The following is a 27273-nucleotide window of genomic DNA, read 5'->3' on the forward strand; positions in this document are numbered from 1 at the left end:
ACATCATTCTTTCCACAATATAATATCTTTCAAAAGTTGTATTTAAATTGTATATATTGAAAATTGGGATTGGAAAAGGTACCTGATATGATCTCAGTGAGTGTCAACAAGTTACATATGCAGAGACAAAACTAAGAAGTGTATGACTATGAATGGAAAGTCAGTTGCATGTATTACATGACAAAGAATAGACAGTGGAGCATCAGTGATGTCCTCTATACATAATGTGGAGAGGTACGTCACATACACACGGCTAGTAGGAGTCTGTCTATGAACATATGGTATACTTTCTGGTGTGTTGCAAACATATGTTTATCTACATTTGTGTACATATATGATATCATACACTGACACGCACTGCAAGATTTCAGCACTGCTAAATTTGCAAAATGTGAAGACACCAAATCAAGGAGACAAAAGAACAAAAGTTGTCATTTATTAATATCTGTTAAGATGTTAGATCTGTCTCACAGTGTAAAAACTATTCCAGTACTACACTGCTTCTCAATACTACTGATGAAATAAGGGGAATTTTCTGGAACTAAAATTTTCCTCTGTAGACTGGCTGTCATTTTTTCACCATAAAATTACCAGAATTTACACAATTTTGCCTAAAATCATACTTTGCTAAATAGGAGCTCAGTAATTTTGCCCTGCAGGACAAAATTATTTGATACTGATTGGAAATAATCTGTATAGAGCTATGATTTCTAATGTTACAGTATGGTTGCCATATGAATTATTGAAATATACTGTACCGATCACAGTATGATTCTGATTGTAACTATACCAGTATTCCAATGGTCAACCCTTCAGCAGATATGCCAAAAACAGAATGACAAGTACCCCCATATAAAACTGCATACCCATATGGGTTAAAAATTAAGCAAGGACAAAGTGCCTTGCCATACTCTCTTACAGCCCTCTCTAGCTGATGTTATGGGCCTTTCTACACTTGCATGGTAGACGAGGCTACAAGCAGCATATACTAGTATACAAATAGGGGTCTGGTACGTACTGTACTCCAGCCTGATTTTTGGTTTAATAGACAATCTTCGGATCATGAAATGGCAGTCTTAGCCACTGCGCCACAACTTTAAAAGTATACAGTCACCTGTAATCTAAATATGCCCATATTTGGTCAAGGGGGCATTCCTTTGTATTCAAAATGCCCATGTGAGGGCGCTGTTTTTAAAAAGTGGCCACCCGCTTAAAATCTGCGATTGGTTAGATTTTCTCTTTCCATGGTAACTGAGGCAAAATTAGAACAGGTGACAGTTTACCTTTAATTGGTCACCAGAGCAAAGCAATTATCATTAATCTCATTACAATAACTGCATGACACAACTAAAGTCTCAGTCTATTTAAAACACAGTTTTGAAAATTCATCATGAGTAACAAAACAGTCCGGTCAGATTATTTGGTTGTTATGTGACATAACCACATTGTAGATGTAATATGCAATAATTTTATGTGGAAGAGATAGTACCTTGTCAGTAAAATGTGCCCCCTGGACGTATGATAAACTTTGACATCATATCTCATATACTGGTACTCCACCAGCTTTGTCACTCTGGCCTGGTGTGTACAACCATATGCTCTATCAATGATGTGTGACCTAGCTGTGTACCGGTAAACTGGGCATGAAAGTCGGGGTTTTAACTCTGTCCCTTCTAAATTTGGGTATAAACTCTGTTAAATTTCTATTGGATGAGGATAGACCTCAATAGCAGGAAATTGGGGGTGATGGGTACTGGGTTTACATAGTGCCCCTTTTATGGAAAAAAACTTCTATTTACAGCAAATGAGACCGACAAACTGATAAGACAACTAGGTGTCTCCTGCATGGAGAGATAGCTAACACCATAAAAATACTGGTTATCTAAGAAAATGTGTTCAATTCCCATCAAACTGATGTTTTATAATCTGAGCTTCTGACTGAGTCATCCTAGAGTTTGAAGAGACGCATTTTCAGAAGAAAGTTCTGGCTGAGAGCACTGTGAGTATACGAACCAATATGCTTTGAATTTCTCGTATAGCTGAACATTCACTTTATACAGGTTACTTGTTTGCTAAGCACTGACTAACATGATTTTGATTTTGATAAATCAGAAACTGGTGACATTCGTGCTTCTATTGAGATACTGGTCTTCATGTAGAAAACAGACAATATTGCTGAACATAACATTATGAACAATTTGATTGAAAGGTAGAATGCGCCTCAGGGACAGATATTAAGACTCGCAACTTTGTAAAATTTGTTTCTGATCTACCACTTGTAGGAGCTCAAATTTAAAGTTCTTGGAGCGACAAAAATTTTCACTGTCTTAGTTTTTATCGAACATTGAAAATTTCGTTTTCTCTGTAGAGTTACCAGAGGAATGGCTGCCATTTTGAATTTCAAATATAAGTCAGATATTTGTTTCTCTTTGTAAAACTTTGCATGATGACCCCTGATTTTTATTCTCGGTTTGGTAAGAGAATGGTTGACAGTCACATTGATGAAAGTTGAACGAACGTTTAAGTTATCACTTTCGAGGCGCATACTAACTTAAAAATATTCTCCTAAAGTGGTTGGATTTTACATGCAGGTACTTGAGAAAGTTTACTGGGCAAAAAAATGTACTGTTTACACTTATTGTTTAAACATCTTGATTACGAGCAATTTGTCCTTCTGTTCTGAAAAATATAAATTTTTTCTCTGGTAAGGTATCGGGGAGTTTGTTTCTAGGCTATTCCAAAATGAGGATGATTTTGAATTTCTGCATTGTGGCTTCAATTTCTACATTGGGTAAGTATCATTTATATGCAACTTTTATTTATAGCGTATGATAATCTGACACTGATGTGAGGGTGTATTTTACCATCAACAATAACATTTCGCTGTCTAATGACTACATCCCTTCATAAATAGCATACAGCAAGTCTAATGAGTTAGGAATATTACCATGTTGAATGACTTACATGTAAAGTAAGCTGAATCTAAAAATTTCAAGCACAGGTTCAACAAGTTCAACATGAGCAGTTGAGTAATTGGGTAAAAAGTGTTCGCGGCTATTTGTGCGATTTGTGGACTAAAATTCTTACAAATGAACATAAGATTCATCTCATTATGAAGTTGCCATAATCAAAATGTACCTTTACTTTACACGGATAGTAAATGAACGTCATTTTTGGCTATTTTTCTGTGATATTATTGATAGTGATATACCGAACACATTGTACCATACCCAAAGTAACATGGCCTGCGTATTTTATTTGTATAATTGAATAATTTGTAAGGTTAATTTGTATGGATGATTAAAAGTATCAGACAAGTTCTTTGGCACCTTAGCTGTATCACATTCATGGTGTAAATACATGACAGTTGTCACAAACCACAGACTGATATGACTTAACCTTTCTGGATTCTCTCCGTCAACATGATGAAACAACAGGCATGGCTGACACTGTGTGTTACGAAGACTTGGACAACCGATGTTTCACCAACGATCCACCATATGACAATACCAACCAGCTGCCCGAAGAGCCGGGCATAGTCGGCACAGCTTTCCAGTTGTTCACCAGACAGAACTACAACACTGGACAGTTTCTTGACCGCCACAAGCCAGAGGCCCTCGCAGGTTCCAATTTTGACGCACAGAGAATGTCTGTGTTCATCATCCATGGATGGTTGAACCATGGAGATATATTCTGGATGCATAACGTGAAAGATGCTCTGCTGGATTTTGTAAGTTATATCATGTTCTTATGAAAATACCACATAGTGTGATTTGTGTTTAAAGAGTCACTTAATTCAGTCAGTTGTGGTTTATGGTGTGATTAGGCTCACATATTTTTTTTCAGAATGATTATAATGTTTTCTTGGTTGATTGGTCGGGAGGTGCCACAGCTGGGTATTTCCAGTCAGTAGCCAACACCAGAATAGTGGGTGCTGAAAGTGATCTCTTTGCTAAATTCTTGTATGAGGAAACTGGTCAGACATTCGGTGAAATGTACTGTGTTGGCCACAGTCTTGGCAGTCACTGTTGTGGCTATTTCGGTGAAGGAACTCCATTCCTGGGCAGAATCACAGGTGAGTGAGCAGTTTGTGTCATTGATCAACACTGATTGATTTGTACATCAGAAAACTGTTTACTCGTAGACTAACTTTTTCAAGTCTAAGTCACTATACAGGGTCATTATGAAACATCATTTTACACCAAACATCAGAAAGTATTAGTGCCATGGCAGTCAGCTGCTCATGTTGATAAAGTCCCTACCCTTTGTACACGTTGTCTGTCACTGAATGCTTTCACACTTGACTATGCCTTCTCTTGATATAAACTATTTAGCAGATTGTTTTGACACACTTCAAGTCATAAAGACATTCATTCCCATTGTTAATGATACTCTGAATTCTCTTTTTCTTCTGCTATGTATTGTCACTGAGTCAGATACATTTTATGATTTATATTTGCACAAATTTAAAAAGATGTAACTGTATGACTGTATTTTCATCACCTTAGCAGTGTATAAAAGTATGTATGTATGTATGTATGTTTGTGTGTGTGTGTGTGTGTGTGTGCACACGCGCACCGGTATTTATGTACCGGTATGTGTGCATGTCTCTATGAAGAATCAAGAAGTCAGTTTTGCACTTACACACTGTACAAAAAAGTTGTTTAACATCTAAGACTACTGAAGAACCTTTCTTTCAAAATAATGATAAAGCTTAACACTGTCTTAAAACTGATCTCCTCTGATCAGGTCTGGACCCAGCAGGCCCTAACTTCGAAGATGAGCATGTACTGGTTCGCCTTGACCCAAGAGATGCACAGTTTGTAGACGTAATACACACTGATGGTGAAAGACTTATAAGACTGGGCCTTGGAATATATCAGGAGGTAAAAATAACTTCACTTTCTCCTGTTTTGGATGCACTCATACTCAAGGAGAGCGCAGGTGAAGGAAACTTTTAGGGTAATTTATGCGTCAAATAAATATACAATATGATTAAAGTATCACTGTTTTTGTTCCTGCAGTGTGGACATGTTGATTTCTATCCGAACGGTGGTAAGAACCAACCAGGCTGTGAAAGGGTTGGTAGTGGTGAGTACTAAGCTTTCAGAAATTTTTATTCGATGAAATTCATACTCTTGTAGAAGAGACACTTTATACTTTCAACAAATTACTAAAGGAGGCATGGTGACTATATTGATATGGGTGATGAAGTGAGATCCTTGAAAATACGACACAGCAGTTCAAGCTCCACCAGCTGTAACCTTTGATGTATTTTCAAGTATTTGCGTTGTGCTTGTAATAATCACCTTCTTGTTATACTCCCCAAGGACCTATCAAAATGTCCTGTTTTCAATTTGTAAATATAGACTGTGTGTTATATTCAGTGTTATTGTTGACGACTGAACCTCAGTCCAGCCTAGCACTAAGTTGTCAGCAATATGATTGCATATTGTATATGATGTTGTCTTGGCAGGTCTAATCCTTTGTATTTCAAAACATTTTAGAATGAAGAATATGAATATCAATTTGTTTGAAAAGAACAACAGGAAAATATTATCAAACACTATGGCTATCGTCCCTTTAAAAATTGAAATCCAACATTACAAATAATTTTTCAATTTATTTTACTTGTTACACAGAGGTTTGTGACCATATGAGAGCCATTGAATACTATGAACACTCCATCACTCCAACCTGTAAGTTTACAGCCTACCCATGTGAACTGGAGCAATGGTCTAACTGCAATGACTGTGGTACCAGGGGCTGTAACTACATGGGACACCCTGCCATACCAGATAATCAAGGTGTTTATTACGTTGAAACCCTTGATGACAAGCCTTACTGTAAAGATTGAGAGTAGATTATGTTCTTACGGATTAGAGAAGTGTATTGTCTTTTTGCTTCTGGGTGCATATTAAATAAAATTCCAGCAGGAAGAAAAATGTCTCTTTTTGTTCAATACTGTTATGATACTTACCATGCGAAGTGGAAGTATCTTTGACCCTTACAAAGTTTTGGTATGTACAAACTATTGTCAATGGCCTTGTCAAACTCATGCCTTGGGAACTGGTAGAGTGAGGTTATGTGCGGTAAATTGCTTTATTTTGGTCATTAAAGGTATACAGTCACCTGTAATCTAAATATGCCCATATATGGTCAAAGGGGTGTTCCTTGGTATTCAAAATGCACATGTGAGGGCATTGTTTTTAAAAAGCGGCCACCCGCTTAAAATCTGTGATTGGTTAGATTTTCTCTTTCCATGGTAACTGTGGCAAAATTGGAACAGGTGACAGTATACCTTTAAACTATGAAAGTGAGTTGACTTGATTCATCAAACACTGATGTACAGACTAAAGCCCCATTGTTTTCTGTGGAAATGTTGGCTTTCTCTATTGGGAGATGAGGCTTATAATGTATTGGGTTAAATTCAATTCAGAGAGCATGTTTGCAAATGTGCTAAGACCCATACTTTATCCACACTGTGGTTAGATGTATTTCCCAAGCACTGACAATGAGGATAAGTCTATTGCAAAAATACTGACATAGCTACTATTCCCTTGAATAAACACATACACCGATTACTGTTGATTATAAAAAGACCTTTGTGTAAGAAACCAGACACAAAAAATAAACATCAACTGACACACTCACATACCATTTAAACAGATAATTCTTGGTGACTTAAAGATATTGCTAAAGTAAATCTACTCTGAGGGTTACATTTCACAAATACCGACTGATTTCAGTTGAAAGAAAGCTGACTTTTTGATAAACTTGCAGATTTAACTATCTTTCACAATTACTTCCATTTGATTTGATGTTCAATCTGTTCAATGCCCATTAATAAAAGTGTGAATATCACTGTTTATTTATGAAAATTATCAAAATTACACAACCTATTGGCAGCTGTTTTGAACTCTATGTGTCTTTTAAGACATTGTGTTGTGAAGTGAGACTTTTGATAAAAAGTTAGGTTTTGAAAAAACATATTAATGAGATTGTTGATCTGATAAATGTAAAAATCTACATTGAAACTTTACTATGCATGTAATTAATACAAACTGTGGACGTGGAAAAATGTTTGAGAACTTACTATATATCAAGGTCCATAATTATTTCATTCCTCTTGATGTGTTCCGAGTATACCTTTACTCCACCTATACGTAGTGGCTGGGTGATGTCAAAACAGAAGAAAACTTGTAAAATTTCAAAAACATAATTGATGTCAAATATATTTATGAACATTTAGTATATACACACAGTGATAAAACAAAAGACAGGACAAAAATGAAACTATAGAGGGCAAAGTTCAGCCAGTACAATAAAAACAAAAGAATTAAGACAATTGTTTTGAGGGCGCTCACCTTCTCTCCAAGATCTATGGTTTCAAAGCGGAATGAGCTCAGGGAGGAGGGCAAATTTTCTTTGATGGAGGGTTCAACTGTTGTCCTGAGAACATTTTCTACATAGTCCCCCAAGAACGGCCACATCTGCTTGATAATCTGAAGCAAAAAAGATAAGACTGTCAATAGTGGTGCGGCATGGCAAACCCATTGTGCATTTTTTGATAAAAGCACCAAACTTGGCTCAGATGTGCCTTAATATGTGTTGAGCAAATTCAGATACCGAGCCACTGAAAATCTCTTGAAACGTTGCCATGGCAGCCATTTTTCAAAATGGCCGCCAGACAAGGCATTTCTCACCTAGTAAATGTGAACTGCAGAATGCGTAGAGTAATTTTGGGTTGCATATTTTCAATTAGAAACTATGGGAAGAGTAATTTGCGATTTTTCTCAACTTTTCTTCATCGCCTGACTTGTTAAACAGGTAAATACAGACAAAAACACAATTCTTATACATAAAATGCACGGTATTAGATCCTATCAAAGGATGACACTATGTCAGCAGTCAAGAAATATTAGGCCGTGGGCTAGAGGGGTGTACATGCACCTCTAGGATATCAAACTGTATTTATAGAAGCCTTGGGATCCCTAGACTACGAAATAAAATTTTAATAGAAAAACAAAGGGATGCAATAACTGTTACGGTCGCGTTTTGAAGAGTACCGCGAAATCACCAGTTTACGCACACCTACATGCATTTTTCTGGTAGTACTTCTAAGTCATCTGCAAAGCTTTTTTAACATAGTATCATTAGAATGGAAATTTATTCCTCTTTAAAATGACATATGTAATATGCAATATCTTCCATAGACGTTTAATGAAATAGGACCAAAACTTTCCCGATACCCCAAAGTTTGCATTGCGCAAATTATTCCTAATCTCAGATTCTCCCGATGTTTTACCTTGGCATAATACAAAAGGCAATGCTTTGTATGATATCTGTTTTATTTGCTACAAGGACATGCTGGTCATATGAAATAAATTTTTGGCAGAAAAAAAATATTGGGATGCTATAGCTCTACCGTTCATAATTTCAAGGATACCGCAAAATCACAGTATTGCCAACTCGAACGCATGTTCGTTAAACCAGTCTTCTTGTAAGTCATTTACTGAGCTGATTTTTAACATAACATGACTTATAGGGTAACATTGGAAAGTAATTTTATTCTTCTTTCAGATGACATATTGTAATATGCAATATCTTTGATAGTTTTTATAACATATGACCAAAACTTACCCCATATCCAAAACTTTATATTGCAAATTATTGTCACTGCTTATCTCAAATTCTACCAGTTTGTACCTAGACATATTACAAAGGGCAATCCTTTGTATGAAATCTGTTTTATATGTTACAAGAACATGTCAAAATATGAAATGGACATTAAACAGCAAAACTATTGGAATGCAATGGCTGTTACGGTCATGTTTTGAAGGGCCCCTTAAAGTCAAAGTATTGCGAATCGCATCTTTTTTGTTAAGCGTGCCTCCTTGTAAGTCATATATTTTATATATTATATTTATACATAACATGGCTTGTTTGGTGACATTAAAAAGTAATTTTATTCTTCTTTCAGATGACATATTGTAATATGCAAGATCTTCCACTGTTCTTATAAAATATGACCAAAACTTACCCCATATTCCAAACTTTGTTGAATATTAATGTCACGGTTTCAAAGTCTACAGCCCTTTTACCTAGACATATAATAATAGGCAATGCCTTGTATGAAATCTCTTTGCTACGGAGACAGGTTAAAAATATGAAATAGACTTTTAACAGAAAATTTTTTTTGATGCAATAGCTGTTACAATCATGTTTTGAGGTGTATTGTAAAATCACGATTTTGAGACTTATTTTTGTTAAACCAGTCTTCGTTTAAGTCATCTGCCGAGCCTAACTTAAACATAATCTGGTTTATGGGGTTCCATTAGTAAAGCGATTTATTCTATTGTAAGATGACATATTGTGATATGCAATATCCTTTATAGTTTTCATGAAATAAGACAAAGACTTACCTAATACCCCAAAAGATTAATCGAAAATTACAGTTTACCTTACATTCTACCATTTTTGCTACACATAATACAGAAGGCAATATAATGCTTATATGAAATCAGTTTTGTTTGTAACAAACGAATATCAAAAATATTAAATGAACCTTTAACGGGAAGATAATATGATTAAGTAGCCATTGGGATCATATTTGGAGAAGTACCCAGATATGGCAAATTTAGTGAAACATGTATTTTTTATCAAACACGCCTTTATGAAAGTAGTTTGCTAAAACCATAGTCACGGATGATCTCAAAATATTATCAACATCGCATATTAAAGTAGTATGTTTCAAGTTTGCTTTGTAAGATTGGACCTAAAAAGTTCTTATCTGACAATCTAATTTAGTGTTTTTGGCAGAGCAGTTCTTGAAAACTAAACCATGGTTTGCGTTATACCCGCTGTAAAGGAGATGAAAAAAGAAAGGCATTATATTCAATTATACAACCAACTGATTGAGGAGCAAGGTGCGGAATTGTGCCTTCATAGGTTTTGTTTGCTAAACTGTATGTAAAGTCTATTTGGCTAAACTAGCTTTATACGATAAACACGGCTAATTAGGAACAGTTTAACTGATCCAATAATCGTTTCTGATCGATCATTATACATTACATCAAGTTTGCCTGGGCGCTCCTGAAGAAAAACTTGTAAAGATATGTCAGAAAGCTGCAATCTCTTTATTAACAAAATATTATGGATATATCTGATATTTAGCTGCTCTAATTATCTTTTCTAAACTTCATAAATTTGCAAACGTTTCTATATATATATATGTCAGATAGCTTGGCTTTCTTCATTAACAAAAATATGGAAACACAATGCTTAGCTGCTCTAATGATAGTTTCTTAACTTCATAAATAAGCAGAAAATTCTTAAGTACTTTTTCCTAGATATGTCCGATATTTAGTCGATATAATTATCGTTTCTTAACTTTATAAAGTAGCTCAGGTTAAGCTGGACATTTTTCAGTAAAATATTTCCAGGATATATACGATATTGAGCAATCTAATTATCGTTTATGTTCCATAGTTTAAAAGCATGTATATATCCGATACGTAGTCAATCTAATTATTGCCTCTACACTTTATAAAGCAGCTCACATATAGCTGGGCTGACATGTTCAAAACGTTCAAAATTTGGAAACAACTTTACTGTAATTTTGTGTCACTGAATGTGCAATTTATTTATTGTGAATACTGAACTACGTTAAAATCTCTGAGGTTTATGTTTCAATCTTGATTGGAGTGTCACTATACATCACATTTGATCAGATAATTGTCAGTCAACACTACCTTCCTTAGGTCTTGGGTGTACGTGTCAAGTGGATAACAAAAATATGATTGGTAAATGTTTAGGATTGTCGTTTAAACTTGTTGTCGTAGCCTATGTAAACACCATGGAAAGGAATAAAATACTCGCCAGCTGACTGGCCATGCAAAAGCAAGCACAGGTCCAGGGAGTGCCAAGCACGGACATCACTGACAAAAGTGTAGGATTGTGTTTCAGCTTTGCTTTCCCCACCTTTAATGTTTATTACAACAAAAGAAAGTTGAGTAATACAATTTAATGACTATGGTACCATGTTTTTGCATTTAAATAACAAATTATGTACTATCAAGAAATTAGTATCAAAATATACGATGTTAAAATATATTAAAATTTATGCAATAGACCATTGACGTTGAAATAACTCTTAAACTAACTTGTAAATCGTGAAATTTATATCAAATTACACACTATCAGTTTTTTGTTCAATGAATTATGAAAAGTAATGTATAAAACATAATATATATAACAAAAGAAATAATATAAAAATATGATCGTGTTCTCCACGTGGTCAAATTTTAAACGGCGCCACTAATGTACTATTACATGATACATCTCTAACATTGACAATTATGGGGATATATAAGAGATTTTCCCAAAAAATGTTATTTCTTTCGGCGTTAAAACTTTAAGATTGTTATACAGTAAATATTATCATGTTTTTATGTATATAGGCCTACGTATGAATGTAGAACAAAAGTGAGAGATTGCCATAGGCCTTATAATCAAGAACGCCATGCAAAACTCGTCAATGGCTAATTATAAAGTTTAGAAACGACAATTAGAATGTCAAAATGTTGCACATATTCAACGTTGTACTCAAGAACACCCATCCATTGGCAGAACATGGGATAGGCTGTCCTTACACTCGCACATTTCATACACATCCCGCCCCCCACCACAGCCATTGGCCGATCTAGGCCAATAGTTTGCAAAACCTGGTGTGTGTGTCGCACGGCGTGTGATGCACACGTACCAGCTACAACCCTAAAATGGTTAAAACTGGTACATCAACGATTACAAATAAGAATTCAATAAAAAACCCTAAACAGTACCTTCTGATAGTCTACTTACACAGAACAGCTAACAGCTGCTCATCGTAAAAATACATTAAATTTGGTAATTTTGAATCTTCCATTTTCGCTTTTTGGCAGCATTTTGTTAATATATTTATTAAGAGAACCCGCTTTTCTGAGAAAATGAAATAATGAAACAATAAAAACTACAAACAGTAATCCTAATATGCATTTATGATGGTAATACATCCACTATTCACCACAGAATCATCCGTACAACAGCAACTATTGGATTTTACAGTAATTGATGGTCGCTATGTTTGAAAATGGCCGCGACACCAGAACGAGGCTGTACGTGTAAGGGCTTGGTATCCAAATTGATTTTAAAACAATACAAACATGCAAATAGTAGTCTAAATGGGCATTTATGATAGAAATAGGTCGACTATTCCCAACAGAATTATCCGTAGAGCAGCAACTATCGGATTTTATAGTGACTGATGGCCGCCATATTTAAACATGGCCGCCACACCAGAACGAGGCTCAATCTGTGGTGGCTCGGTATCCAAATTGATTTATATTATAGTAATCTACATTCACACCAAATTTCATGCTTTTATCACAAAATGCACAATTGTTATGAAAATTTTGGTTATGCCGCGCCACTACAATGCATGCTGGATCATATTGTTAAATTTGCTTGTTGATCAACTTTTTAAAAAGGTACAAAGCTTGGAGTTAAATGCAACATGGTAATACCTGGACATTGCTTTGACTCTGTATTTACATGAAAAACAAGTTGCATGACTTCATATTGCAAACATCATAAACACTTCTATATTAACACATATGATAATATAATCAGCATGTCATTGTTGGGAGCAATTCCTTATACATGTATTTGTATGGATGTTCCATCTGGCATTTCAGAATCCACCAAAAGTCTGTACCCCAACTTACATTATTCAGCCATTCAGCTCTTTCAACATCTGGGAAATAGACCTACAAATAGAACAGAAAAGAACAGCAAGCAGTGAGAAGAAATATTTCAATTGCTCATTGACTTTTTAAATCCCATTGTTGCCTCATTGTCAGTGTAGCATGGAGAAGCACATGTATGTATTCGTGATACATTTCCCCAGATCCCTGGGGTAACCAATATGGATACAGCATTTATTTGCTTGGCTTCTCAACAAGTCTAGGTGATATGTGGAATTACTATACATGATTGCTTTGTACCGACCTTGTATTGCAGGACCGATAGAACTACAAAAATAAACACAATGGGGACAGCTTTGCAAACCAACAGAATTTGCCAGTGTAATGCACATCCATGAATGATATTAACAAAGATGGTGAAATCATGACACACTTATTATTGTAGTAAATGCAGAGCAAAATGCAGACATTTGGAATGGACAGTTTAGCCTTCACTTTCACCCATGTCATAGAACCAAAACAGGCAATGTATAGCTGGTGACTTTAAAGCAATATCATTACATGCAAGTCTGGTAAGTGTTGATAAAACATGTGAAATGCAGGATGAATCATCTCAATTGTTACAGTGACAATTAATTCTTGAATGTTAACATTTTATGCCAGCATGTATTCGTTGATACTATTTTTTCCACATCTGATATGACATGTCAGGATGTTATATATTTAAAATGATTTTCTCTGTTGGTCACTATTCTTTGCCTGTAGTTGTAGGCTATACTTTAAAAATACCGTCAATGACGCTGTACCTTCTCTAATGTGTGGCCAGGTCAGGTAATTGTTGTTGGCATGGAGTTGTTGGTAAATAGTTGATGATGTAGGGGCATGAGGTGGGATATGGACCCAAGAACCCAAAAGATGATTAAATACATCAATCAAAAAAATTCTAAGCTACTGTATAAACTGCCTAAAGATAGTTCAATGTGGAAAAAAGTTAAACAATTCAGAAATAAGAATTAACAGTCCAAAATAGTAATGACGCACTTCCTTACTGACCTGAGTGCATGTGAAATACACAACCTGGCATCTGTAAATTAAATGTATACCAAGTGATCATTTCCAGTCACTTTTAACAAAGAGTCCTGTGGAAATGATGAAAAACGCCTATCTGGTCTTGTGTTTGTATAACCTCATGGCTGATAATTGTCATAGTATTGAAAAAAAATTGAAAGTGAAGAAATTACTGTTTTTAATAGGCATATTTTCCTTGAAATACATGACCGTGTAAAGAATATATGCTAAAAGTGTTTAAGAGTAAATTTCTTTTCAAAAATAATTTAATTTGTGACCAAAGGATTTTTATTCTTTGAGTTTACAAATTCAAACATTGCAATTTGTTCAATCATCTTGTGCAGTGCAAAATTTATAAAATGACTGAAAAACAAAAAAATTGGCAGAATTACAGTCTTTGTGATGTAAAATTATGGGTTACATCACGATAACTGTTAATCTGTTGGAAGTACTAATATACTATAATTTAAAAAAGAAAAATTCATGCAGAAACGGTAAAATATATTGTCAGCAATGTAGTGTTAATTTTGACTTTACATCAAAATATGCCTTTGCTGGATACCAAATATATAGGGCGAAATATCAGCCATCTTCAGCAAAATCCACACAACAGCATTGATCCTTTTCTAATTTGATTTGATTTGCTTATGTTATCCTTGTATGACAGTCAGTACAATATGGAACTTGAACACAACACAGTGAATAAGTATGCTGTAAATGAAATGGTGTGGCTGCATCCACATGCAGCAATAGGAGTGCCTTTGTCTCTCACCCCTCATTTCCAACCTGTCCCATCCCTGAAAAAATAGTTTGGTCTTATATTTATAATGTTAATAATTTCTGTATTTGTTAAAATGTGCGCATCTCAAAAACTTTTGATCATAAACATTTTCATGTTTTTTATAGCTGACCAATCAGTTAACCTGTTTATTTTGAATATTGCGCATTTTTCCTCAGTATTTGACATTTTCTGAATACCTTCTTATTCAGTTTGTCATTTTCTAAAAGTTTAAATGCTCCATTGTGTGGTCAAGCTTTCCACAAGCATCAAATGTGGTACTTCATATAGGAGGGTCTGCCTCTAGAGGGCGGGCATCATGAACACTCCTGTGTTTGTTGGTTAATTCCTCCACATAAACTTCTGATTGTACTGTAAACATTGAACATGGCCGACGTCCGATTTTCCTGTCTAAAACTTTCACTCATTTTCGTTCATATGACTCTGAAACTCCAGGAAACGATTGGGAAGAAAGGGTTATCTTGAAATATTGAGGTACTCGCCGATATTTTGCAAAATTAAATGAGAAAAAATGCAAGGAAAATGCCGACAGGCTTACGCAATGACAGTTTTCAGACTCGGAGGCATATGATCATCTCTGCAGATTATGCAACAGGCCCAGATCACGTGAGGCCATGAGGGGATATCCACGCAACTCAGTACCAAACACTAGCGCTCACAGAGTGAGCAAACACAAAGTGAGTACCCCTAACGTCAGCTCAGTAGTCTGTAATAGATTGTAGTCAACTAAGAAACCTTGGAGAAAGGCTAAACACTGTGGCTATGCCGCTAAGTCCCTTTTGATTTTTGTCATAGCTCAAAATCGTTCTCCCACACCTCAACCTGAGCCATGAACACCCCCACCAGTTTATGATATGACCCATCACAATGGCATGCCGTCAACGGATCTTGACAGACGGAAGTCTTGACAGACGGAAGTTCTTGACAGCAGCATATTGGTTTTCAACTCTAATACCTTCTCTGTCTATAAATAGACACGAGAAGGTAAAAATAGCCATTGACATCTCGTATTAATAGTAAGTGATTGATGATTTTGAAGAAGCAGGGTATTATGTGTTTGTCAACATACTCAATATGCATCAATTTGATACAGATGAACACTTGTCAGTGCACGGTAGAATCTTTAATTTATTACGCTTAGGGATATGAAATGTACACAGCACTCTAAAAATAACTATTTAATGACTGTTTTATGACAACGAGAAACAGATTCTTCCTGTATAGTTTTCTTTCCAAGCACTCCTGTATACAACCAAACCTGAGCATAATACTGATCTATACAAAAATATGATACTTTTGTATTTACAGTGTATCCCTTTCCGTAAAGCTGAAGTACATGTTCATAAAAAGCTGTTACTTTTGTATGGTCCCCTTCAAACAAACAAGTTTTCTGCTGTTCTCCAAAAATCCTGTTGAAATGCCAAAGCGGTCGTTTCCTGAATGCTGCCTGTACATGTACAATGTACAATATAATTGTTGAGAACTGGATTTCTAATAGTGCAGGCCAAAATTCATTTGTAAACAACAACATTTCAAATTGTAAACCACACCTTGTGTTTGTAACCTAATACCTTGTATTTCAACATACTATATACATGTATACTTAGAGGAATAAGAATGAGTAGATGTACTTGTTCCTTGGATTCAAAATTATGGAAATATCAAGTTACAGTAACTGTCCATTTTCACGACAGCAAATGATTTGCAACATCTGTGACATTCAAAGAAGTACTGAAATGTAATTTTTGATAGGATTTTTTCCATTTCAATGTATGCTTTATAATTTCAGAATAGCAAATATTTGTTCAGGGTATGACCAGATGTCTACGATATATTAAACGTACCACATGTTACAATGAAAGATAGTGGACAATGGTAGCCTGCCTTAAAACACAGTTAAGGAAGAAAAGCATTATGGGACATAAATAGCTAAAACGTAAAAAACCTGCTTTGAAAAAAACACTACGTCAAAAATCATCTGTATGGATTATAGCAGGTGCTCAAGACCTTTATGTTCTGAAAACTGTTCGCACACTCCCACAGAAAAAAATAGCGTTACATAAAGAGGGTAACCACTGAACCATGCATTAGAAAACACACTGTAATCTAGAATAAATATACTTGCAATCAATATCATAGAGACAATAATTCTTACAGTTGAAAACTGTGCATTAAACACTGATAGGTATGCACAAAAGAGAGTGAAAATTAAAATGGTTAAAGTTGCAATATTTGAATTAGTGTAAGGACTGTTTGCATTGAAAAAGTGAAATATTATATGTGCCGAAATAAAATAATATCAATGAAACTCAGGATAGTAACAGAGAGTATACAACTTCATACTATGTATAAAGCCCTGTGTCTCGCACGAGTCAATAGCTGCTTTATAAATGAATCAATAAAAAAAAATCTCTGGGTCACCCTAGTTGGGAAATGTGTAACCTTGCAGTGAAAGCCCTGGCTGAACATTTAAATATATAATCCCATGATGGGCCATTCCTTTCCCAGTGATAAACCATCAGGCAATTCATTGTTTATTGTCTAGCAAGCTGACATACTACAACCATATGTTTGGTATATCTGATTGTCTCACTGGCATCTGTCCATGATGTCCTGATGGAAGCAGACCAATGCCAACTGATTATAATGGAATTGGCATTGAAAAGGTCTCTGAACAAAAATTTGTGAATATTTTTGGGTAAACAGAATCACCACCAACATTACTGGTGCTATCAATGATCAAGCTTAAAGTATAGCACCAGTCTTTACTGGTTCACTGCTATAGAATGATAAATCTGCTGGTTTGAACCCTAACAAGAGTTGCTGGTCTCAGACCTTGGACTGTTGGATTTGCTCAACCCTGGCTGTGCATGTACTTACTGTATTGCAAGACTTTAATCCTATTATTATAAAGTAGCAGTAGAGGTTATTGAACTATTTCTAATAAATGTTGGTACCTAGATCCACTTTCAATGTCACTATCTCTGACCTCTGTGTTAATGAATTCAACATCACAACTAATATACAATAACAGCAACAATTCTGGGTGTTAGTACTGAGTAATACATACAGTCGCTATTTACTGAAATTGTAAGACAGCATTCTTTAAAGTTTGTTGACATAAATAAATGCTTACATTACAAGAGAGCAAATGGGAAATTTATGTGGCATTTAGTTGGAACTTTTGGTGTATTTCTCAGGATTTTTGTTATGGTTTTTAACCCTTTCTCTACCATGGTTTGGTCTAATAACCCATTGTTATCGATGGTGATTGTGGACCTGTTCATAGGGAATTAGGGATGAGCAGATTAAATACAGCGTTCGTTGAACTCAATAAAACTCGAGTTGAAATAACTTGTGTTCAACTTGTCAACACAGTTTGCAAGCTTATTTGTATAAGTATAAATGCTATTGTTGGCAATTCTGGTCTCAACTTGAATTTATTTGTCAACAATAATATTGCACATTGCACACATTGCATTGTTGTGGTGAGGCTGACTCAGAGCATGCATTGCTTATCAATATATTTCACAGTGGAGAATGAGCAAATGTTGTTTTATGGAACAAAAATAATGAGGATATCATAAGAAGAGTTATAGCTATTGTCCCTTTAATTAATAGCTTGAAAGGAAAGTAGAATGATAGCTACTTATTATTTAATTGGAAATTGTATTATAGATGATAGCAGTTTACAATGATGCATTTTTCACATTGTTTTACTTACAAACACAGTATAGAATTTCAGAGTGAAAAAAATTCAATCAGAATACAATTTCACTTTGTTTGGAAATCCTACAATGAATTAAAGCAGTTTTACACTTGCAATATGCATTTTACACATTTTCTTCGCAATAAACAGTTTCAAATTTAATGAAAAACCCAATTACAGTAATTTTTAATTTGTTCAGCTTATTTCAATGTTTTATTAATTCATTTTAATTTCATATTTTCACTTTTCACCCAAGGCCATCATATCTACCTGAGGTTAGGCTTCATCTATTTGAAATAACGTTTTCTACAGACAAACACTAAAAAGCTAGCTCTATTTATAGACTTGCCACATGGAGAGCTTGAATGTGGCTGAAAAGAGCATGTGTTTTTGAATTGCTCTCATGAAAAATTGCACCATGGGAAATCAGACAAATAAGTTTATGCTTTGCGTGGCATAAAATTAGTCTAACCATAGATTCTTAAAATATTTTCTGAACAACATGATTTCACTAATACTTCTGATTAAGCGTCTATATTGACATGTGGAGAATTGGTGAGCATTTCAGATAGAATTAACTTGCAATTTTTGTACCTTTTTGTGATTTTTCACACAAATTTTGCTGCATATTTATAAACTACAACTTGTTAAATATTCTGTGGGCAGATAAACCTATGAAAAGCACACAATTTATTTTTATTTATTGGTGTTGAGAGCTACAAGTACTGCACTCTTGTCTGTAAAGTACAAACACTTTATCTGCCTTTCTCTTAAAATATCTTGACGGAACATATTTTACACCTGTGTTGAAGTACATGCTGGGATTACTGAACAGATTTCCTTGAGTTAAAAGGTTTTTGTGACAGATGCTACATAGTGTCCATGAGGATGGTCAAGCGTTAGAACTACAAATTGATGTTATTCAAGGTTTCTAATTGATTCAATGTCACTGCTATTTTTGTATTTTCGTAAAAAATTGCATGAAAAATTTAGGCTTTTTATCACTGAATGATAAAGAAGTGAGTGAAAACTTGTGATATCAAAGACACAATTTGAAAATTAAATTGAGTATAAAACAGAAGTACTAGATTCTAAAAATTGAGATATACATAACTGCTAACTCTGCATATGGTGTCTTAGAATGCATGCACTCATAAATGCCATGGTGTGTGCCAGTAAAAGGCAAATGCTTTGTTGCCATGGCTGCAATATGCAGCGAAAGCTATGCCTGCATGGTCACTGCTTTGTGGAGCTGGCATATATATGATGCAAACCAAAGTAGGTATAGGGGACCCCAGAAATGGAATCTGTCACCCTTGAAAGCAGAATGGCCACATCCTTGCGGCATTGTAATCATGCACGATGTAAATTATAATTACAAAGATTTTTTTTTTGCTTGAGAATAATTCAATAGAAAATAACAGACTGCTGATTGAACCCTGGGAACGCCCTATTGAGTTGTAATTTTTACAGGTACTCTCCAACCACTGTAGCATACTGATTATTGCAAGGTATTTTTATGGCTGTTAATACATCTACCCCACCATAAAACATATCATTATGGTGATCAAATTAAGTGCTGCAGTACATTTGGTCCCAGGTTTGACCTATTTAGCATAATTTATTTCATGGTAATATTATCATCGTTTCAATATATTGATATTTTTTGTACCTCTAGGGAAATGCTACCATAATTTTAACTGCTGTTCTTGAGTAAGCTTTCAATCAGACATGGCAACTGCACCATACTGACTTTCACTGTTAACAGGTGTACACATGTATATACATTTAAAATGGCATTATCCGTGAGCCGTGGATTCACCAGTGGATTAGACAGCAAATCTTTCAAACCTGGTCTTTGAGATGCCATACAGCATAACTCATTTTTGAAAAAGTGTATTAATAGTCGCGCCAGCGGCTTACTGACTACGCATACGCTTATTCATAATATACTATGCGAGTAACCGAAAGTGTACCCTTCTTTCACGGGCGCCACCATGTTTTTTTTTGAGTACTCGTAAATAAACAAATACGAAACAAATTACTATTATATAACATGCCATTTATAAAATATACCTCTTTTATTAGCCAGTAAATGTTATTATGCACCTTGTCGCCGATACAAAATATCGTTTATGTGGATAAAGGGAGAAAACTGTCGTGCATATGAACGGGGGCCTACGCAAAGAATGCTGGGATTTAATTTTAGAAAAGCGCCCCCTGTGTCAATAATTAGATTCAAAATTGCCAGTTTTTAGACTGAACGCTGTAGTTTTCAGCACGAGGGACCGTGTTTTCAGCTTGCAAGTGGAAGGTGGGCAGTGCGGTTACCATTGCAATGATAATGATTGCATAATACGTCCCTTGTTTAACACAATAGGCTGTTATCATTGTAAAAAATGCCAATTTTTGTCCAAATTTTTACATGTTACAGAAAATCTATACCTGCTCTGCTGCAGGGTTTGACGTCGTGTACTTACGTGAACTGCTTTCATCAGAGGGAAACTGGGCATAGTTGTCATATAAACGTTTATGAAGTAACAATTAATTACATTTTATCATGAATCAATACAAATAACATTGCCAATCTTAACCCCTGGCACGACACCAAGGGCTGAGCCCTAAATATTAATATTGTTCATTGAGAATACAGCAAGAACAATTCATACTTTACTTGACTGCATATTGCACATGTGCATAAACTTGGTGATAAAATGAAACTAAATTAAGGTCGAATGCACCTTGGAGACAGACCCTCAAACTTTTACAAATCTTTTCTGATCTACCTCTTGTGGGGTTCGTTTAAAAGCTCTTGATGTATTAAAGAAAGCTTTTGACCAACTTTCAGTTTTTCGAAATTTTATTTTTCTCCATACAGTTATCACAGGGATGGCAGCCATTTTGAATTTTCAATATTGGTAAATCTTGAATTATTTGTTTCTCTGGCACAAAAATTTGCATGGTGACCCACGATTTTTATTGTTGATTTTGAAAGAGAATGGTTAAAAGATTTCCTCAGGAAAGCTTGAGCAAGAGTTTAAGTCTTTCACTTTTTGAGGGACGTACTACCTTAAAGGCCCTTAGGGTAAACTGACATTCATATTTTCTGTCCTTTTCGGTAGTTTTCTGTCATTGTACCTTTCAAAACTCATTGAGAAACTCAGCATGCATTATATCAGTAACAAATAAAAAAAAGGGAAGTTGGAAGTCGGAAGTGTTATGCAGTGGTTGAAACAGAAAAACTTGCATTTTATCATGATGCAATTGGAATGTATAACAGTTGTTGACAAGCCAAACTCAACTGTGCTACAGCTAGTTTTGGAAACATTACCTATTATGTATTACGATTTGACATTTTACAAACTGAGATTGGGGGATGTAGCATGTTTACAGTAGTTGTGTTATCTGAGAACTTTATCCAAATCATGTGCCATGCATTAGCCACAAACATATGTCATGGCATATAAAAATAAAATTAAAAACAGAACCAGATTGTCGTTTGATATTTATCGGCCACAGGGCTTTGCCATGTACAAAATACACGGCTCAATCATTTTGCTGGTAAAAGGTACAGACAGTTCAACCTTACAGTGTCGTTGCAGAAATGATCATAAATATTTTTGACATATATGTGTTGATTCACTTCACATACAGTATCAGTTACCACCTCCATATATGCTAGTGGAAACATTCTCTGCATAGCATTGTGTAAGGTCATTGATTTGGGTCGGTCATATATTGCACATCTCTGCATAGTGCATGCAAAATGTCATATATCTCAGTGTCATGTTGTGTTTTTTGCTGTATTTGAAATATATATATATATATATATATATATATATATATATATATATATATATATATATATATATATATATTTTTTTTCAATATTTTAATTAAAATATTTTCATGATATACTACAGAGAAAATGCTGTGTTATAAGTGAAGGAAAAGCAGTGATCTAAATATTTGTAATTTGTGTTGTTTGTGTTGTTTCAGTACATTACAAAAAAGTTAATGGGTCAATAAAAGATAAAACAGGCAAGAAAGACAGAACTTACCAAGTTTAATCATAGAAGAGAAAACACAGTGTTTCCGTTAACGCAAAATCCTGCGTATTTTACGCAAAATTGTTCGGAAATACGCAAAAAAATCATGACTGCGTAAACAAATACGCACTGAGAAATGCCGCCCAATGACACGACGTACTTGGCCCGCACTACATTGCCTGAACATGGTTCAATGCAGGACAAAAATAGAACATATGCACCTGCTTGCAAGTGACATTTATCATGATATTGCAACATTTTAGACTTTAGCAGACCGCAGCACTTTATGCAACATTGTATTTCATCATCACAAAACGTCATGTCAATCAGTTCTGTACAGACAATGGCACTACAGATGCAAAAAATTCGAGAATCGATCGAGTCTACGTTGTTGGTTGTTGGTAACACAATACAGTTAATGGTCATTACGTCGCATGTTATTTGGAAAGTGTTTACGGGTGACCATTTAGACTCTGTCGGGTTGCATTCTTGAGAGGTACCGCTGGACTTTGAACAGTATCTGCTTTTTGTTGGCCCTTTGAAAACACTAATTTCGTAGTCAGAAGGTATTTTCTTTGAACATGAACTCATTGGGCTGCTCAACGATCATCACGCATAACGGCATTGCAAACGTTCAGCTACACCTTGAAGCCCCCCAGGTTGTTGTTTTTTGTTAATATAGAGCATGCGCATTACAGGAACCCCCAAGTTCTACAGAAAAGACTGCCCAGCTCACTTCAGATACTGATTCCTACCGTACGCATTTTGAATACATTTTACGCAAATAAAAACTCAGTTGCGTAAAATCGTACGCAAGTTTTGAAATTGTAACGGAAACGCTGAAAACAAGACATTTAAATGCCAGAAATTGGTCAAATCCTAACTTTTCACATGCATTCTTCAAGATGCAACAAATTCTTGATTGACTATTCACAAAATTTTATGTCAACCCTACTTAATGATAACAAATGGAGAAATACATGTAACTTGTTTTAATAGTCTAATGATTTATGGTTTGTCACCAGGTCAGCAAATGCTATGCCATACCATGGTCTAAGAGTGACTGAGACTTTAAAGTTTAAAATAACGAGAATTTCAAAGAGGAGCTATCACATAATAATGACTAATTTGCATAATATTTTACTTGCAAATTTACCTAGTTTGGTCAATATCAGCATGTAAATCAATTGATAACAATATGAATAACTGCATAGATTTTCTACTTAATTAACTGGTGGGGGCTTGAATTGGCAAAGCTTATCCGGCACAGTTGACCTTACCTACCACTTTTAATTTAATCTAAAAATACTACAATAAAATTTGGATCATTCCAGCTGTTTTCATCTTGGTAGTCTAAACCAAACAATGTTGTAAAAAGTAATTCATAAATTTGTCTTTTTTTAACACACCAACGAAGCCCTGTCGTGTTACTTGCGACTATAGTACGAGATAAATTACCCTGTACTTGCACTTTGTCCACGATTTGTGTACATTCAAGAGAATTTGCACAGGAACAGTACATTGACTAAACTGACAGCACACTGAATTGTCAATAGTAACAAAGTATTATAATATACAAGGGGGTGTTTCATACAAGCTTTAACGAAGGTAATAGAAGAATACAGTCAAAACAGAGACCATGCAATTTGCTGGAGAGACGAATGTAGTGTAGAATTCTTTAAATTTTAAATGTAATCTCCCCGGCAACCTGATTTTCTGAACTGCAGTTGGCTTAGGTGAGATCTGTAGATTAAGAATTCTCAGCCCCCTACAATGTTGTTAATATACTGTGGCTACATATTGATCTATTACCAGTATTTTTTTCCCCACAAGTGAATAGGTCACAGTATTACCACTGGTATTTGCATGATCTGGCCATCTGAGCCACCATTACTGTCTATTTTAAAGAAGACAGAATGTGAACATTCCTGGGGGCATGACCTGACCTGACCTTAGTGACCTTTTTATTTTTACACTCACTAACAGGTTACAGTTTATCAAAGAAAGTAAGATTTACCCTAGCAACAGGTACTCAGCAAGAAAACACCTTTATGGTGGGAGAGCCACACAAGTTTACCTTTGTAGACATTAAAGTAGTAACACTTGATGTATTTTTCTGTTCTGTTATTATCTATACTGTACTACTGCAGTCTGTACTATTCAATAAAATAATTGAAGCCTGAATAAACTTACTGATTACACAAAAAATGCTAGTCTTTCTTGTCTATGTAAAGGGTCAAATGTCAAAAAAGTCAGCATAATACTGAGTGTAACATTTTATCACATAGTCTACGTAAATATTTGTTTGAGTATACTTTTGCTATAATATATTGCATTATAAGATCTTATCTCAAATACATATGCAGGAAATTTTATGGATATCATCGGAAATTTGATAAATTCATAAGTGTATATAAATATAAGCTGACAAGGTTTGGTGTTACAGAAGTCTGTTGGGTTGGTCAACAGATGATAAATTGACCTGGCTATTTTAAAGTGCACACAGGATATAGTATTTGGCACCATAAAATACTTAGCATAGGTTTGTTGATGGCAAAGTAGGTTGTTCATACAGTAATAAAAGGCAGCTTGGGCCATTAACATGTGTGGCACACCATTATGATATTATTGTCAGATATTTATTTCCAAACTTGCTATAATGGTTTACCTAAAAGTGGCACACATGAAGTTTAGTGGATGCAAGAACTCGATACCGACTGAAAGAGTTCGAGGCCTCTAGCTAACCCTAACTGTATACTGTGACTCCCTATGTCATTAGTGACTCCTGCACAATTCTGTCTATCTACCAGGTATTAAGTAGGGATTTTAGGTCACATGACATTCGTGTTGAACGTACGCGTTCGATGCAGGTCTAGTCCGAACTTTCGTGTTAATTCTTAAATAGACCAAATAATCAGAGAAAATGAAACTGTAGTGTTGAAGATTATTATTTTAACTTCATTTTGGGAAATTTTCACTTTTGTACTACGATAAATGGCAAAGCAGCACGACTACAAACTCACGCGTACCGGCGATTTTGGCGTCCATTATGAGCGTTGTGCCGTGATCTCAAATGTCCCGCGAAAGAGATCGAATATATACCTCTTTGATAGGCTCTCCGCATGACTTATCCCGATCGCATCACTATTTTTTAGGGGTGGTACGAAAGTAGAGATCATGGGCTTCATTTTGAGGGGGCGAACGTTAAAATCGGCCGAGAAAAACTCAATCAATGATCAAACTTTGTGTTTTGTTTGTGTTTTTTTGAAAGAAAACCTTGATTTCCTTAAACGTTCGGCCCAAAAATTAATTTTATGATAAATATTAATTGTAATTCTGCAATAATTACAAGTCTGACGATGCAAAAAATGATGCTTAAGGCCCTTTTTAGCGAGTATGGTTTCACCCCAACTTTACATCCGGGCACTCCCAGGAATCACATACAAGTAATCAGCGCTTCGCCGCATGTTCTGTGTTGGGAGGTCTAAGCTGAGTTCCGACGTTCACGATTTTGCAGCTAGATTTGTCTGATTTCTTATCAAACGCAAGGATCTAGAGATATATTTCTATACTTTACCCTTTCAAACGTTATCTTGTTCGAAGTAGTTTGATTTCCGGGTGATATTTTTCGATAGACACTGAGAAGTTGTCAAGCCAGCACCCGGGAGCCAGCACTGCAGTGTAGGCATCATCATACGCACGTGCACCGCACTTTGCCGATACCATACTGAACTGCTCACGTGCACCGCACTTTTCCGATACTGTACTGAAATTTTAGTTTCGATCTTTAGTTCCCGAGAAGAGGACTATTTTGGTTCTCTCTGAAGAAAAAGGCCGTAGATTATTAACTTGTTCTTTCCTCATTGATGGTGTTCCCCGGGGGTGTTCCGGACTTTGGAAAAGTTGGTTTTTATACTGGTTTGTATACCGCTGACTTCGAGGGTCTATGGTATTTCCGGGGCAGCGTAATTTTGCATCCAGTTTAATGCAGTTGTTCATTCTATAAATGCGTGTTGCTGTTTTACGGCATAGAAAAAGGGTTGAGAACGAAGTTTTTTTTTACTTTTTGGAAAAGTTTTCTGTAATTGTTAAAATCAGACATATTTCATAATCATTTAATAAAAGTTGTAATCACACAAAAAAATTAAAAAATTCTGAATTTCAAATTTAAAAAAAAAATATAAAAAACATTTTGTTAAATTTAAATCAAGTTCTAAAATGTCACAGGCATCATTTGATTGTTTACAGGTATTGTTGTTTATTTATTCACCTTGTAAACATAAATCTAAATAACTTTTTTCATATATGCAAAGTAATATATAATGGAATATGATTATCATATTTCTGTTGATATTCACAATACATAATGCATACAGTGATCAATGTCACAGGTATCATTTGATTGTCTACAGGTATTGTTTATTTGTTTACCTTGTAAACAGCATTCTAAATAATATTTTTCATTTATAAAAATTAAAAACCATTGATAATTTCATCAGCAATATTCACAAAAAATTTCATCAATTTACAATAAGAAATGCTTGAGTTATTGCAAAAAGCACTAGAAATTGCAATTCTAGTTTCCTCAAACAATGTTCAATATGGGGTCACCTGGTTGTAATGAAAACTACAGGTGTCTACCATGGCATCATTTCTAAATAGGAAGCTGATTTTTTCAAATTCAACAGGACATATCTCTGCACGTACTGAACCAATTTTCATCAAACAAAATGCAATCAATTGGTCTTGAAGAGAACTTTCTTTTGATATATAATTTATCATTATTGTACCTATTTATCAATTTCATGTAAAATCCCTATTGTTGGTATTAAGTCTCCACTCTTGCCCTAAAAATATTTTAAATTGTACTCGGCAACTAATCTGTTCGTATTTCATACATTTTTC

At 35.1% G+C, this 27273-nt stretch overlaps 2 protein-coding genes across 11 annotated transcripts in view; one reads left to right on the forward strand and one right to left on the reverse strand.

The window, feature by feature from the left end:
- LOC139117309 (extended synaptotagmin-2-like) overlaps window positions 1-27273 on the reverse strand; it is a 70505-nt gene that overhangs the window by 38490 nt on the left and 4742 nt on the right. For all 10 annotated transcript variants that reach the window (XM_070680308.1, XM_070680313.1, XM_070680314.1 and 7 more), the window contains exons 2-4: window positions 12765-12806; window positions 7368-7505; window positions 7097-7173 (exon numbers count right to left, since the gene is read on the reverse strand). In XM_070680308.1, coding sequence (XP_070536409.1) covers window positions 7097-7173; window positions 7368-7505; window positions 12765-12806 — 257 coding nt within the window. The remainder of the gene's footprint in view (window positions 1-7096; window positions 7174-7367; window positions 7506-12764; window positions 12807-27273) is intronic.
- LOC139117311 (pancreatic lipase-related protein 2-like) lies at window positions 1875-5945 on the forward strand. Its single transcript, XM_070680315.1, has 7 exons — window positions 1875-1999; window positions 2710-2791; window positions 3438-3730; window positions 3847-4075; window positions 4750-4886; window positions 5025-5091; window positions 5643-5945. The coding sequence occupies exons 2-7, from the start codon at window positions 2743-2745 to the stop codon at window positions 5855-5857; spliced, it is 990 nt and encodes a 329-aa protein (XP_070536416.1). The 5' UTR covers window positions 1875-1999; window positions 2710-2742; the 3' UTR covers window positions 5858-5945.

The sequence above is a fragment of the Ptychodera flava genome, chromosome 18, assembly GCF_041260155.1.
Source record: "Ptychodera flava strain L36383 chromosome 18, AS_Pfla_20210202, whole genome shotgun sequence".
NCBI classification, from domain to species: domain Eukaryota; kingdom Metazoa; phylum Hemichordata; class Enteropneusta; family Ptychoderidae; genus Ptychodera; species Ptychodera flava.